Source organism: Bufo bufo, chromosome 2 (genome assembly GCF_905171765.1).
Source record: "Bufo bufo chromosome 2, aBufBuf1.1, whole genome shotgun sequence".
Taxonomy (NCBI): domain Eukaryota; kingdom Metazoa; phylum Chordata; class Amphibia; order Anura; family Bufonidae; genus Bufo; species Bufo bufo.
The window spans coordinates 327,934,875-327,951,820 of NC_053390.1; the positions used below are offsets into that span (position 1 = coordinate 327,934,875).

General features: G+C 47.1%; 1 protein-coding gene across 2 annotated transcripts in view; it reads left to right on the forward strand.

The window, feature by feature from the left end:
* The window catches only part of TUT7 (terminal uridylyl transferase 7), a 96,564-nt gene that overhangs the window by 38,735 nt on the left and 40,883 nt on the right, over window positions 1–16,946 (forward strand). For both annotated transcript variants that reach the window (XM_040417003.1, XM_040417004.1), the window contains exons 12-18: window positions 1,107–1,287; window positions 9,779–10,842; window positions 12,462–12,612; window positions 14,587–14,673; window positions 14,816–14,916; window positions 15,005–15,062; window positions 16,541–16,644. In XM_040417003.1, coding sequence (XP_040272937.1) covers window positions 1,107–1,287; window positions 9,779–10,842; window positions 12,462–12,612; window positions 14,587–14,673; window positions 14,816–14,916; window positions 15,005–15,062; window positions 16,541–16,644 — 1,746 coding nt within the window. The remainder of the gene's footprint in view (window positions 1–1,106; window positions 1,288–9,778; window positions 10,843–12,461; window positions 12,613–14,586; window positions 14,674–14,815; window positions 14,917–15,004; window positions 15,063–16,540; window positions 16,645–16,946) is intronic.

Genomic DNA, 16,946 nt, shown 5'->3' on the forward strand with positions numbered 1-16,946 from the left:
TTTCAACATGTGAACTAAGCATCTAAGATTAATTTCAGATGTGTGGAGCGTGATTTCCCACTATGGGCACTCCTCCTTTGATAGTGCCGCACGGCATTAGAACGATTTATAATGCTCTGTGTCTATGCCTGACCTCGGATCTACTGAACTGTACTGACCTTATACTGTCAGTACAATGCAGTGGATCCGAGGTTAGACAGGGACACACAGCAGTATAAATCATTATAATGCCGTGCAGTACTGTCAAAGGAGAAGTGTCCATAGTGGGAAATCGCCCTCCCACACAGAGTGTGTTTCCCACAGTGGACATGTTCTTCTGAAACTAGCCTAAAGGATTGCTCTGCAGGTTTTAGAAATGTGCAGCACAGGAGTGGACATATACTGTATCTTGATCCTATAGCAGAGAAGTCAACTTTATAGCACTTTTAATTTATAAGTTTACTTTTTCATTGAAGTTCCTGATCAATCAGAAAATATGATATGACAGAAGACCAGTCATAACGAAATGCATCCTGAAAGCATTATGTTATAGAGCAGGAGAAGCTGAACAGATTGATATAGAATTTTGCGGGAAAAGATTCAGTAAAACCTGTAATTTTTACATTATGCAAGCCTCAAACCTCCGGACATAGCAGATCTGCACAGTTGATGATACTCACCGGGTCCCTGCCGCTGGATTCAGACTGTGCGGCTCCCGTTCCAGTACTTCCGCTCCCCTCTGCACCAACATAAACATCCGTCGAAGGAGGGGTCGGGGGCTTGTTTTTTTTGGGGGGGACACGTGACCGCCAATCACAGCCCGCAGCAGTGACCTGCCCCCCTTGCGTCACGTGTGACCTCAAGGGGAGCAGGTCACCAATGTGGCTTGTGGTTGGCTGCGGCGGTCATGTGAGGACCGCCCCCCTCCTTTCCGGTTGAGGGTTGTTGATATCGGCGCAGAGAGAAGTGGAAGTACCGGGACCAAATCCAGTGGCAGGGACCCGATGAGTATCATTAACTATGTGGGTCTGCCATGTCTGGAGGTTTGATTTACTTTGCATAACCCCTTTAATCGAATTGAAATCTGCTGTTGAGTATTTTCTCAGTACCTCTGTGTTACTTTCCAGGCTCCACTCTTCTTTGACACAGAAAAACTGTGTTCTGCCTCTGTTGGTCAGCTGTGGGTTGAACTGCTGAGATTTTATGCGCTGGAATTCAACATGGTTGACCTAGTTGTCAATGTTCGTGTGAAAGAGAAGCTTTTTAGGGATTTGAAGGACTGGCCTAAAAAACGAATTGCTATAGAAGGTAACCTTGCTATGCTTGCCTATCATATTTAAGTATAAATATACCTTTTACTATTCAGTACTTGGTGATGTGAGTGAGGTATTGGGGGCAAAGGAAAGGGAGTAGTATATAAGATATTTTTGGAGCATGGTTGGTGATTTGCAAGCAGATGTCTCATAAATTTCCAACATTTACAGAAAAGAGAAAGGATAGTACATCTGGAAAAAATTTGGAGAAAAAAAGAAAATTAAGAACAAAAAGCATTGGGGAAAAAGTGGAGGGGATGGAAAATATATACTAGCAATACAAAAAACATTTGTGTGGAGTCCAGGCATGAATGATTTTGCTTCTGCCCTTTCCTTGGTTTCCATATTACTTCGCCTATTGTAATAAAGAGAGATTTATGTAGCCGGGATCGCATTGTGTGTGTATGTGTGTGTATATGTGTATATATATATATATATATATATATATATATATATATATATGTGTATGTATGTATGTATCCAGCACCAGTCATACAGATGCTGGATATTTTCCTGTGGTTTGTCATTCCAAACTCTTCACTTGGACCCTTGGTTCAGCCAAGGTCGTTCTTGACTGCTGTACATGGGAGATCCATCGCCCATCTAGTCCCAGACATTCTCGATGGCGGAGAGATCTGGCAAATGAGTTGGCCAGAGGAGCTGTTAGATCCCCTACCGCTGGCAGTGTGTGGGCAGGTGTTATCTTGTTGGAACACCAGGTCTCCTAACTGAGTCAAAAAAAGCAGTAGAACTGATTCCACAATGTCCTGGACATACTGAAGGCTGGCCAATGTTCCCACCACTAATACTAGACTTGATCGGGCATGGTATCTAATGGTGTCTCGCACAATGACACCTGGTGTTGGTCCTGTGTGTCTTTGCACTATGCATGATGGGAGTAGGTACTCGACAGCCGTCCTACAAACTGATGTGGCCATCAGTGGCAAACAATAGTGTTCACTGACGAAAGCAGGTTCTGCCATGGTACTAATGATGGCCGCATCAGAGTTGGCAGAAGGGCTAGAGCGCCTGCTACTATAATGCAGAGGCACATAGGACCAACACCAATTGTTATGGAGTGGTCCGCCATTAGCTACCATGGTCGTTCCCATTTGGCATTCATGCAGGGAACGTTGCCTTTGGTATGTCCACGACATTGTGGAACCAGCCCTACGACCTTTCTTGACACAGGAGATGTGGCATTCCACACAATGCCCAGGCTACACTGCGTGCTCTTCAGGGTATCCAGCAGCTCAATTGACAAATCTCTCCGACACTGCGAATATCTAGGACTGGATGGGGCCATCAAGCACCTTGACTGAACTATGGGTCCAAGTTGAAAGAGCTTGGAATAACATACTACAGGAGGATATCCAGCACCTGTATGACTTTTTTACCATGCCAGAGTGGCATTCTGTATCAAAGCAAGGTGAAATGTGACTGTCTCAACATATACCCTGCTGCAGAACCCAAAATAAAGGGTGCACTAACTTGGTTGTGTGATCATAAACCAAGCACCACTAGCAGTCTATACTCTATATCTGTCAATCTCTGTTCAGTCGCATTAAGTTTTCCAGGTGTTATAACATTTTTGTATGGGTTTCGGTTTTTCCTCTCTTAAGAGGGTGATGGATGGATAATATGGGGAATCAGTAGTTAATAAGGCAACAATTTAGATGTTTTGTATACTTAAGGCTACTTTCACACTAGCGTTTCTATTTCTCGCCCAGTTTCCTTGGGGGACACAGAAGACCTTGGGTATAGCTCATCTCCATAGGAGGCGTGACACTAAGTGAAGACTGTTAAGCCCCTCCTCCACAGCTATACCCTCAGCCTGGAGAGAGAGACTGCCAGTTTTTGCTTAGTGTCCAAGGAGGCAAGACACTCCCTGCTCTGCAGGGCTGGTTTCTCCTTGTTTCAATTTTAGATTTTTACTTTTTTCTTTTTGTTCCAGATCATCAGGGATAACAGAGTCGCACTAGACCTCTCTGTTCTCCCGGGGTTGAGCTGCGCCAGTGCCGGCAACCGCACTGCTGCCTCCCCCACAGAAGGCAAGGTGGACCAGGGCAGCCCAGCTCCCCTGCATCCCGCCAGCGCAAGGGTCGCCCGCACGCCAAGTCCCTCTTCCAGCGTCCTGCCACTACGGTGCCAGTAGCTGAAGGGGCGACCCTGCTGGAATGGACCGAGGGTGAAGACGGCTGTGGTAAGAGAGAGGCTTCTCCAGCCCTACGTCCCCACTCCCCCCCACCCTGGTCTCCTGCGTGCCTGACCCCCATACTGGGCCTCTAGTCCCTTGCTGGATCTATGCTGGCCCCTGGGGTGCCGCAGAGCGGCAATCTCCTTCTGCCTCCCCCCCCCCCCCCCCCCCCCCTGCCTGGCTCCCATAGACATGCAGCCAGTGGCTGTCTCCACAGCCAGCTACAGCTCAAGGCCTGAGGCTCCTGACGGCTGTAGAGTAAGGCCTCGCCTCCGACCGACATTGGATTCGGTGCGGCGGTCGCCGCAAAAATCTTAGCCCAGGCTCCGCGGCCTGCCTAGGCCGCCATTCCGGGTCCCTGACTCTTCCGGCCGGCGGGGTGGACCTCCCGCGGCCGGCAAGCCGCCATTCGAGCCCCTGACTCTTCCGGCCGGCGGGGTGGGCTTCCCGCGGCCGGCAAGCCGCCATTCGAGCCCCTGACTCTTCCGGCCGGCGGGGTGGGCTCCGCGGCCGGCTTTGGGCTTGATTTCTATGCAGCAGGCCCCGGCCGACCGTTGGTGCCGGTCGGTGGGGCTCCGCAAATTTTGGCCCAGGCTTCGCGGCGTGCTGGGCCGCAATTCCGACCGGCCCGCAGGGTGGGCACCCGCGGCCGGTTTTGATGCGTCACTCCCCTCAGGTCCCGGTGGTACATACCGGGCGCCGCAAATTTAGACCCCGGCTTCACGGCCCACTAGGCCGCAAAATTCCGCCTCTGGTAGTGGGGGGCGGGAACTTCTCCAGGCAGCGAATTCTTCCCGCCGGGAGGTTCCTCCGCCCCCAGGGGATCGCAGCGCGCCCTCCAGGCCGGATCCATGTTAACCCTTTGGGTACAGGCCGGCTCCCAATGGGCCTGTATGGCTGGCCCCCCCTTTCCTGACTATCTGTGCCCTATAGGTGGCCCCCCTTTAGCTCAGAGAAGCTGTGTTTTTAATAAAAAAAAAAAAAAAAAAAAAAAATAATAATAATAATAACAGATTTCTATGGACTGCGCAGGACGCTGCAGCCTCATCAGTAGTGCTGCATGTCTGCATGCCCTCTTTCCACAGGTGGCATAGTGTTGCGCTCCCAACCTGCGGACGGTGCTAGGGCATTTCCCTTTTTAGGCGGTTTTCCTGCCCTCTTCCAGGATACGGCGCTGGCCAAGTGCATGCGGCCCTTCTGTAGGCAGCATTCATCATCTCTCCAGTTATGGTGCCTGCCATGTGCATCCCCCCCTCTCCTAGGCGGGATACTGCACTCTCCCTGGCTGCCGGCTGGCCATGTGCATGACCCCCTTTTAGGCGGAATACTGCACCTTCACCGGATACGGTGCTGGCCATGTGCATGACCCCCTTCCCTAGGCGGAATGCTGCACTCTCTATGGATTTGCTGCCGGCCATGTGCGTGACCCCCTTTCTCTAGGCGGAACACTGCACTCTCACTGGATTCACTGCCGGCCATGTGCGTGACCCCCTTCCATGGGCGGAACGCAGCGTTCTCACTGGATTCGCTGTCGGCCATGTGCGTGACCCCCCTTCTCTAGGCGGAACGCTGCACTCTCACTGGTTTCACTGCCGGCCATGTGCGTGACCCCCTTCCATGGGCGGAACGCAGCGCTCTCACTGGATTCGCTGTCGGCCATGTGCGTGACCCCCTTCTTAGGCGGAACGCTACACTCTCACTGGATCTGTTGCCGATCATGTGCATGACCCCCTTTTTAGGCGGAATACTGCACTCTCACCGGATTCGGTACTGGCTATGTGCACGACCCCCTTCCATAGGCGGAACGCTGCACTCTCTCTGATGTGCTATGATGTACTTATGTACTATGTTACTATGCTGCACTCTCACTTTTCGCTGCCGGCCATAGGCATGACTCAGGCAGCATACATACATCCCTCCGTCTGTGGTTGTTTTCTCGCAGGTACGTTGCTGGCCATGTGCATGTACCCCATACATGGCGGAGTGCTTGCACTCTCGCTGAATCCGCTGTCTGCCATATGCATGACCCCTCTTCCGTGGGCGGTGTATGCACTCTCGCTGGATTTCGCTGCAGCCAGGGGCATGCCTTCCTTCCTCAGGCGACATACACACATTTTCACTGACTGTTTGTCTCTCACCAGTACGATGCTGGCCATGTGTATGACTCCCATACATGGCGGGTGCACGCACTCTCCCTGGATGAGATGCTGGCCATGTGCATTACCCCCCTTTTTTTCTGGGCGGCATGTTACACTCTCACCGGATACCTTGCTGGCCATGAGCATTGCCCTCTAACATGGGTGGAACGCTTGCACTCCCATTGGATACGGTGCTGGCCTTATGCGTGGCCACCCCTCATTCCATGGGCAGAATTTGGCACGCTCATGAGATTCACAGCTGTCCTTTTATGGCTGTGCTGGACTTGTACATGTCCCCCTTCATTGGCAGAGTAGTTGCACTCTCGCTGAGTTCAGTGTTGGGTGTATTATTGCACACTCACTTAATGCTAGGATAACCCTGTGCATGTTCCCCTTTCACTAGGTGGACCTCCTGCGTTCCTGCTGGATTATAGGGTATGTCCTGCTTCTCCGAAGTAGGTACGGCTTTAGGCATCACTCCCTTTTGGGACCGGCCTTTGCACTCTTGCCGACTGCAGTTTGCCTGATACAATTTCCCCCCTTTCGGGGCGGACTGCTTGCGTTCCATCGCAGTGCATAACTCCCTTTCAGGTTGCACTTTGCAATTCCGTAAATGCTGTGGCACTCTGTGGCGAGCCCCCTTTTTCGCTGAATTAACCTTTTTGCAGTGAGCGGACGTTCTTGTGCGTTGTTTGGGCCTGTGTATGCCTTCTCCTCCTGTAGGTGGGTTGGCCTTCTCACTGCTTACGGGCTGCTCGTACGTATGCCTCATCTACTTTCTGCGGCATACTTTTGTTTTCTTGGGATACGATGCTTGCCGCAAACCTTGCACTCGTCTCTAAGGAGTTCATTCTGTCCACCTGACCCGGACGGGCTCTACTTGCTCTCTGCTGCACGGAGCTGGGTGGTACTCATTCATTTAGTTGGCCCTTCATCCCCAGGGAGTGTTCATGGGTCCTAGATGCGTGCCCATTCGTCCTTCCTGCGCTAGTGGTCACATGGTCGAGAGTGCGGTTGTCTGGAGCGCCCCTCGAATTCTTCGTTGGCTCTGGCAGGACTGCGGTTCCATTGCCTGCTGCAATTTCCTCCTCTTCGGATGTAGTGTGGTATGAGTCCTTCCTCTTGGCGCCTCTACGCTTCAGTATGATCTGCTACCAGGTGCGGGCCGCTTTCTCGGGAAGGTCACCCAAATTCTCTTGGGTGCTCGATTACCCAGGTCCGGAGGACCTCCGCCTTGGGTTCTTCAGGGTATTCGCCTTCTGCGAGGCGGTGAACCGGGCATCTCACAGTGTAGCAGGGTTCTGCTTTTGAACTGTCCTATGGCTTCCCTGTTGCCACTCCTCCGTTCGGTTGGAGGGTGTTATGCCAGGCCTCTGTCTCGACTACCTTATCTCGCCGGCTCTGTTTGGCTCCCGCTCGGTACAGATCACTCCGATGTGGCTTCTGTCCCGACAGACTTCAGAGGTTGTTCCTTCACTGTCCTCCCCTCTGGGGAGAGCATGGTTGTTCATGTGGATAGTTCCGGTGTTCCTTTTGCCTAGTACTGTCTCCCTGGTTCACACTGGCTGTATTAGCTGTGCCTATTTACCGAGTCTACCGAATTCTGTCCTCCCGCTGAGTGCAGATTGCGTGGTCCATTCTAAGACAATGGTCCTGCTGTAGACTTACCTTCTCGGTAACTTGGGGGGGACTACCTTTCGGTCCAGATTGTCCTTTGATCTCCTACACCGGGACTGTAGAACATGGCTACATCAGCATGAACTTTAGCCTGTCTTGTCCTGGCATCTGGCGGATGCTGGGCGGACCCTTTGGTTCCTTTCCGTCTGTCTTTCTGCTCCCCCACTCGGGTGGATACGGGACAACGTTGCTCGGGGGCCGACGGGACCAGTTTTGTCGGACTTCTGCCCGTGTTACTGGTCTGCGCCTGATCACATTTGGTTTTTCGCCCGCTTGGCCAGGCGGCTCCAGCGGGTTCGCTACTGTCCGCTCCTGGCTGTATTTTCGTCCAGGATCTGTCGTAAGACTTATGATTTTTTTTTTTATCTGGGGTTCTGTGGGAAGCTGTGCATTCCCCACTCTGACCTTTTCTCTCCCCATGGTTCTGTCTTTTTCCAGTCCGGCTGGACCTGGGACTGGGATTCCTTTACTTGAGGTATCAAGTGTCAGCGCTGTTCTTCCTCTTCCAGCATTCCCCGGCCCTCTGGGCCCTGTCAAGACCTTCTTACTCGAAATGGCTCTTTGGTTCCTCTGTACTGTCCTTCGGTACCGCCCTGGGAACTACATACTGAGTTCTCGGCGCACCAATCTTGTCCTTGGAGCCGTTACAGAAGTTCTCTCTACCCCGCCTGTCCTGTACGGTTGTGTTTCCGTATCAGTCGTGTCTCTGACGGGTGCCTGAATGGCCCCTTTTTGTTCTGAGCCTTCTGTCTTTTCCCAGGACAAGGCTGTTCTACATCCCGTTCCTTCCTTCTGAAGGTGGTGTTTGCCTTTCGCTTCAACACTTCACCGATTTGGACGTTGTATTGGGCCTTGCAGTTTTTACTTGGAGATCTCCGACTCTTGTCGACGTTCGGTCTCTCTTGGGTTTCCTGGAGGTCCGCGTTTAGAGTTACGGACTCAGGGTGGTTTTTCTCCGCTTTATCAGATTGGCTATTGCTGAAGTTACCGCACCGAGGGCAGGATTCTGCCTTTGCTGTCACCGTCATTTCACCAGAGCGGTCGGTGCCTTCTGGGCCGGAGGCATTGGGCTTCGGCCATGCATTTGAGCAAGGCGGCCACAGGTCTTCCTTACACGCTTTACAGAGTTCTACAGTGTGCATACTCTGGCTTCGGCGTATGCTGCCTTGGTCCGCCTGGGTCTGCAGGCTGGTGGTTCCTTGATGCCTTCGGGTGCTTCGCCTTGGAGCTGTGGTCCCTCCCCTTTTTGGACTGCTTTTGAACGTCCCAAGGTCTTCTGTGTCCCCCAAGGAAACTGGACGAGAAAACGAGATATTTTGTATAACTTACCAGTAAAATCTCTTTCTCGCTCTTTCCTCTGGGGGACACAGCACCCACCCATTCGTTTGTTTTTCTCTACACGGTTTCCGAGTTTGTGTTACCCGTTGGGTAGTTGGCTTGTTGGTTCCTTGTTGGACTTTGCCTTTTCTCACTGCTTGGACACGCAACTGGCAGTCTCTCTCTCCCAGGCTGAGGGTATAGCTGTGGAGGAGGGGCTTAACAGTCTTCACTTAGTGTCACGCCTCCTATGGAGATGAGCTATACCCAAGGTCTTTCTGTGTCCCCCAAGGATAAGAGCGAGAAAAGAGATTTTACTGGTGAAGTTATACAAAAATCTCGTTTTTTCCGGTATTGAGATCCGTCATAGGGTCTCAATACCGGAAAAAAGCTTCAGTTTTGTCCCCATTCATTGTCAATGGGGACAGACTGTAACTGAACGGAATGCTACAAAATGCATTCCTTTCCGTTTGGTTGCGTTCCCATACCGGAGAGCAAACCGCAGCAAGCTGCTTTTTTCTTTCCGTCATGGGATGCGGAGCAAGACTTATCCGTCATGACCCACAATGCAAGTCAATAGGGATGGATCCGTTTAACTCTGACACAATAGAAAACTGATCCGTCCCCCATTAACTTTCAAAGGAATTTATGACTATGTTTCAAAGGAGTTTAGGACGTCATTGCTATGTTAAAGATAATAGAACCAGATCCGTTCGTTAATGGAATGCAGACGGTTGTATTATCAGTAACTGGAAGTGTTTTTGCTGAGCCCTGCCCGATCCAGCAAAAACGCTAGTGTGAAAGTAGCCTAAGTGAAATAAAAAAATAAAAATGTAAAGTGGGAAAGTATCAGTTACAAAATACAGAAAAGTGCAGACACTGTTGGGTACTGATGATCATATTAGAAAACATCCTGTAGAGGTACAATTAGTAATAAAACAATAAAAGATCAGTTACAGAAAATAAACAAGAACTGGTATACAAAAGAGGGGCAAGGCTGGAGAGTGGCAATGGAGCCCACATTTCTTGATGGTTCTGTGGGGCAATTTCTAAGACCTATCCAAAAGACAATTAAAGGGATTTGAAGTAGATGTTTGTTTTGTTTCAACAACTTGTGTATATCAATCACAACCTAACTGTTCATCTTTAAAATCTAGATCCTTACTCTGTAAAGAGGAATGTAGCAAGATCAATGAACAGTCAGATAGTGTATGAGTACCTTCTTCACTGTTTAAAGGCAACCTACAAATATTTTGCTCTGCCCCAAAACAAGTCTGGAAAATGCAGCGTTAAAAAATCCAGTTCTTCTACAAATGCTAACAGAGGAAGTACGCCCAGTGCTGTGAAATGTCCAAACTTTGTTCAGAACATAAGTAAGCAGCTAGAAGATTTAACCATAGACCATCATGATGGGTCAGGCTATCCTGTAATTGTCCAGCCCAGTTGCAGCGAGGTTCAAAGTAACTTGGATAGCAAAGTGAAGAAAAAACTTGACTATAATATTACATACCCAGATGTTAATCTTGAGGATGCTGACTGCATAACAGAGGAGATTATTTTAGATGACTCGGAAGATTTCTTCCAGGGCTCAGAAGAACCAGAAAGCCCTCATGAAGATACTGATGATGACCACCCTTTAATGGGTAATGAGGGGCAAGGTGATTATATCACGATTGATCAAAGCTACGAGGAAGACAGTGAAAGTGGAGACGCGGCAGTGCCAGGAAATGAAGAAACCGACAGCTTGTCTGATTTTGAAGGAGGTATTGTGACTGAGGGTGAGGAGATTGGCTTGGAGAGCAGTGACCTTTATGGTGAAAAAGTTGACCTAGGGGAGGAGAGCACAGAGGGTACAGATGAACTGGAGGAAACCATCCATGACTTTGGACTGGCAGCTGTACCTAATTCAGATGATGAGGAAGAGGATGATGAAGAGTCTAGTTTGATATTGATTCATAGAGAGCCATCGGATATCTTAAATGATGAGCTAGAGAACACTTACACTGGCTCAGTGGATGAATTGTTACCTGAAGATGGCCAAACTGGACAAGTATCTGTCAGCAGTTGTAAAGACCATGACGAGACCAATGAAGGACTTGCTGGCAGGGTGCTTCAGAAAACAGAAGTTGCAAAGAAGCCTCTGCCAGTTTCTGAAGGCTCTGCCATAGAAGATGTTTGTTTGTTTTATGAATTCAGCAGATTAACATTTACGAAAGGCAAGGTATGTCTGGAAGCCATTTTATATAGCTTGGTTTGTTCACGTTAACTTGATTTTCTCTAATGTTCCCTTTTTATCTGGCTTTTCAAATTGTTTTATAAGGGTCAATAGGACGTGTAAGAAGTTCTAGTCAGTGGTGTGTGCAGGATTTATCAGCTGAGTTTTGAGCCCCCTTGGCAATGATCAACTCTAGCTACCTCTCTGAGGGAGGCTTAGCAGCATGCAGGCTCTTAGACAATCTATCTTTTCTAAGTTCTACAAGGGAGTCACACAAAGCTGAAGAGGCACTGTGCATAGCTGATCTATTCTGCCTCTTCATTTCACCTATTTGGGGGTGGTCTTTCTAAAACGCAATGTACCTTTTATTGAAGATCATCTTCCCTGACATGTCTGTATTTGTAACTGCTTGCAACAATACTGGAGCATCTTTTCTTTTGACTCTGTTGTTCCATTCTTTTACTATTTCTGCTTAACATTATGAATGAATTGCTAGCAGTCTGCAATAAAGGTCCAACTGGGTGTTTCCAGTTGAGGGCATGTCCTTGCACTGTCTGACACTATCCAACATGTAGAGACACAGCTCCAACTGGTAAAACCCAGCTGGACCTTTATTGCAGATTGCTGGCAATTCATTCATAAACTACTAACAGAAATACTAAAGGAATGGCACATCATGGATTCAGAAGGATAGATGCCCCAGAATTATTACATGGGGAATGCAAGTAGTTACTAATAAAGGTATGTCAGGAGAGGTGACAGGGTCTCTTTAAATGAAATGCCACTTTTCATCTTACTACAGACATGCCATGTGCCTAATCGGTTTGGGTATAACCTAACAGTCCATTTCTACTTCTCATGCTCTTCATGCATTCAAATAGAAAGTCCTTGCGGGAACATACTTTTTAAAAACCTCTAATGGGAGCGTGAAATTCTAAGACTTCCGTTTCTGTAAAATTGATGAAAAGAACTTGTGCTTCCATTTAAGCTTGCTTTCAGCCTTTAATGTTAGTTTGCATATCCATTACTTTGTGAGAGCGCTGTGTTCCAGAGAGCTGAATGGGGAATGGAGTTGTGTACCTCCAATCACCAAATCCCATTCATGGCCTTTAGAAATAGTGTGGCGTTAAACTCCATTCTTATTCTGGATTAGCACTTTATCCATACATAATTCTATCATTTACTAACCATTAAAAGCAGAAACCCATTTTACAGCGGTTCAAGGTTTAAAGGTACATTTGCTTTGCATCTGCTTTTTTTTTTCAGTCTTTTTTTTCCCTCTTCTTCCAGTCTTAAATTTGTTTTATTCAGTATTCTCCATTCATACATTTAGTGGCTTTAATAATTCTAGTGTTTTTATTTAGGTTGTGAGATCCGGCAGAGAATCTCAAAACCTGAATTAAACAGAACAGTTTTTTAACGTTTTGGGCCAAAGCAAGGAGTGGATCCAGCAGGAAGGAGTACAAGTCCTTCCTTTAAATTTCCCATCCCTTTTGAATTCATTTCTGGCTTGGCTCAAAAAGTTGTATAAAAAACGGGGCTTCCCCCCCCCCAAAAAAAAAAAGCTGTGTGAGAAGTGACATAAAACATATACCGTATATATATTTTTTCTATTTGCAATTCAGCTTCCCACTGTTGTATGTAACTTGTGCAAGAAAGAAGGGCATCTAAAGAAAGACTGTCCAGAAGACTTCAAAAAGATCGAACTGGAACCTTTGCCGGCTCTCACTGCTAAATTTAGACAGCTTTTGGATCAAGTTTGTATCCAGTGTTACGGTGAGTGTTGCATGTGAATGGAAAGCATGTACTGCGTGCTCTGTCTCCTTGTACACGGTCATGAATCCTTATTCAGAGACTCACTGACTCTAATAACATGTTTGCTTCCCATTTATGTAATGGCCTGGAATGAATTTGCCACATTCAGTCACTACTTTATGTAGGCTGCGTCCATATTTGTACGATGGTTTTTGTTATAAACCGGAACCACAGTGGCGTGCCAGATCCATCACGTGACTGAAGCAAACTGACCCGGATAGACTCAGTTGACTTATAATGGGGTTCTTTGTGATCCCATAATTGTGTTAGTAATTTTGTTGGGCAGAGTGCTGCTGCATGCTGTGCTGGCCTTCTCATCAAATATGTCAGAATCTGCGACACACGTTCCTAATGGAGCCTCTGACAAATATGTGAATATAGCCTTGCGTAGCTAGCTTCAGATTTTTCATGGTTGCTTGCCTGAAGCCAGCCCCACCTTTTCCCTAACAGGATGGATTTGAAACTTGATTTCCAGCTTTGGGGCAGTGCATTTCGGGAGATTATTTTGTTAATTTATTTTCCTCTTCCGTATCATTGGGGGACACGGCCTTGACCTTGGGTATAGCTATTGCCACTAGGAGGCGACACTAAGCACAAAAGTGTGAGCTCTTTCCTACAGGGACTAAGCTAAAACCGTTTTAGCTTTGTGTCCGTAGGAGGCAGACCTTCCCTGTTTTGCGGGTCTGCTGATTATTTAGATTTTTTGTTCTTTTTTCTATTCTTCCAGCAGGATTACAGGCAGTCCTAGCTGCCTGCACTCCCACCCAGGAGATGGGAGACCAGGGAGTCCCCATGCCCGCTGCTCCTTTCCGGTCTCCAGAAGACAAGGAGGACCAGAGGTTCTGAAAGCCTTTGCATCCCGCCAGCCTTCGGGTCACTACGGCCACCCACAAAAAGTTCCCTCTGTTCCGGTGTAGCGGCCCTCCCAAGGGGCCGCACACCGAAGGTGGTGACCCGGCTGGAACCAGGGGGGCAGAAGACGCCGGGCAGGTAAGTATTCCTAACTCCAAGCCCCCCTCTCCCCCCCCCCCTTCAGTTGTGCAAGGCGGCTACCTGGTCATCTTTACACACCTTTTCCAAGTTTTACAGAGTACACACTTTTGCATCTTCTGACGCGTAGTGTATTGCAGACGGCAGTTCTCTGATTGGCCGGAGGGCTTCTTCGTTATGGCCCACCCCTGGGACTGCTCTGTAACGTCCCAAGGTCAAGCCTGTGTGTCCCCCAATGATACGGATGAGAAAACTAGAGTTTTGTACTTACTGTAAAATCTGTTTCTCTTCTGTTCATTGGGGGACACAGCTCCCACCCCTTTTCTCTGGCTGCGGGCCTCGTTGTGGCCTGCGTGATTCTGGGTTTTTACATTGTTTGTTTGGTTTTGCAATTTTTTTTTCTTTTGCTTCTACTGCTTTTGCACAAACTGTTTTAGCTTAGTCCCTGTAGGAAAGGTATAGCTGGAGGGAAGAGCTCACATTTTTGTGCTTAGTGTCGCCTCCTAGTGGCAATAGCTTTACCCAAGGTCAAGCCTGTGCCCCCCAATGAACGGAAGAGAAACAGGTTTTACGGGAAGTACAAAAATCTAGTTTTTTTTCATCTGCTACTCATACAAATATGTAATGGCATAAGCTACCATTATGTTTGCCACAATGCATCCCAACAGATTGCTCTATAGGCTTCTTTAGTTTATGTTCACCTTGCAGATTTTAAGCGGGTAGAAGACCAAATCTGCAGGTAAATCCACAACGCACTTGTCAGTTGCGAATTTACCTGCCGATGTAAACTGAATTAAGGGTAATGGAAAAATTCCACAACTGATCCATGAACAATCTGTAGGATAATGGACGTGCTGCCGATTTGAAAGCTCTGTGTAAAAAAAAAAAAAATCTGTGATATATTTAAGAATCTTACCTTGTTCATCACTCGTCTGTCTTGTACAGAGGATTTTCATCCTACTTCCCTGGAAGATAAAGCCCGGGAGCATATAAGACATGATCTTGAGGACTTCATCAGACGTGAATTTAAGGGTAAATATTTTGTATCTAACATACTTTGTACAGTTGAGATCATGTACATTAGCCCCTCTAATTCCTACTACTGAGACTCAAGGAGGCAAATTTATATTTAACTTTTTAACTTTTTTTTTTTTTCTTCCTCTGTCCTTGATAGGAGCCAGGCTCAGTTTGTTTGGTTCTTCAAAAAATGGCTTTGGCTTTAAACAGAGTGACTTGGATATCTGCATGACATTTGAGGGCCTTGAAACTGCAGAGGTAATTGAAATAGTTTTAGCAAAGTACTGTGGTATTCAGTTGGCACTCTATTCACATGTCTCTGTTGTGTTTTGCCCCCCTCCCTTAGGAGCTGGACTCTATAAGGACTATTGAAGAGTTGGCGAGGCAACTTAGAAGACATCAGGGTAATCTTCAACTGCTAATTTGAATGTATACATTTTTATGCTAAGTGTGCCATAAATATGGCTTAATTTGTGCCCAAAACTGGCGTACATGCTTTTCTCCACATTTACTATGTGTTTGAGACATGTGTCTAATCAGCAGGGGGTCCTACTCCAGGAGCGCTGCGGTCTTCTCTCCATTTTCCTCAGGCCCAGTGACGGCACAACTAGTATCACTGGCCTGGGCACAGCTAAGCTCTATTCAAGACCTTAGCCCCACCGAGACCAGTGATACTAGTTGTGACATCACTGGGCCTGAGGGAAACAGAGTGAAGGCTGCTGCCTTCTCAAATGGCTGATCGGCAGGGATCCCAGGTGTAGGACCCCTGACGATCAGATGCTGATGATCTATCCAGAGGATAGATCATCCGATAAAAAAGAGCTGCAGAACCTTTAATATTAACCAAATTTTTGCCACAAAGTAAGCCAACCAGTAGTTGGTATACTGTCAGACAAAAGTATCTTAAGATACACCAAATTAATCACCCTGCTTTCTCCACTTTGATAAACTTTGGCACATCTTTAGACCGTCTCTAGTCTGTCTGCACTGCCCATCCATGTGATTGCCTAATCCAGCCAACATAAGAGGATTCTATTTAGGTTTTTTTTCTGCACTTTTGTGTTTTTTGTTTTTGCTGTAAAAATGCCATGCAGATATCCATCTCCAGATGTTAGCTGAAGGTCTATGGGAAATATGAAATTCAGGTCACACAAGTTTTTTGTTAGTGACATTTTTCATTTTTGTTTATTAGGAGGTTTTTATTTTTTTTATTCCTTTCTAGCTTCTTTTCAAAAATGCTGCATTTTGCATTTTCCAGTAATTTTGATAACACCTTATGTATGGGGGGAAAATGCCATGAAGAAACTGCTAGTGGTAAAACACACACGGGCAGATTTACTAATACTGTCCAAAGTTGCACTGTGTAAGAATACAAATCTTTGCCCTAATATTAGACAGATTTACGATTTCAGGTGCTTGGACCTTTAAAATTTGCCATATGATAAATCCTGATTCAGATTTACCAGAGAATTCTGTCCCTGCACCAAAAATGTGCCTGTGCACCAGAATTTTGTCTGTTTTAGAACTGTAGTATTTTTGCCACTAACTGAGGAGAAAGTGGTTAAGTTGGCATGGTGAAGCGTCTAGAGCCTAATGCTTTACACTGTAAACGTGCCAGCAAATGTGCCTACAGGTGTGAATGTCCTCAAACCGATGGACCAAGTGAAATATTTCACCACAATTTAAACCATACAGCTCAATCATGTGGAATTTCTATACAATTTGCTTAAGTTATTGTAAACCATATGGATGACAGAAGAAGCCTAGTCTAAGTTTTCTCCAAAATTTTGGTGCAATTTTTGGCTCATGGAGATGTGATTAAGCCATGCCCCCTTTCATTCAATGTCCTACCCCATTCTGAGAAGCCCCCTTTCTCTTTAAGGTTTGAGGAACATTCTTCCCATTACCACAGCCAAAGTGCCAATTGTGAAGTTCTACCATGTAAGAAGTGGACTTGAAGGAGACATCAGTTTATACAATACTCTGGTAAGTGCATTCACTAAAAGACAGGGCAGTCTCACTGTTGTCTGAAATCAATAACGCTAGTATAAGGCTCACAGTTTTCCATCATGTGGAAATGGGCACAACACAGTTGTAAAGTTTAAAGATGGTATGCTGCAACTTCGTATCTGTCGCCACTGCACTTTGGGGTGGGGCGAGACGTATACTGCAGAATTTGCAGCTCAAAATGATTGCAGTTCCAATTGGTTATGCAAACCCCCATTACGAATTTTTTATTTTATTTTTTGCAAACAGCTGAAAGTCTGTAAATGTGGTGAATAAACCTG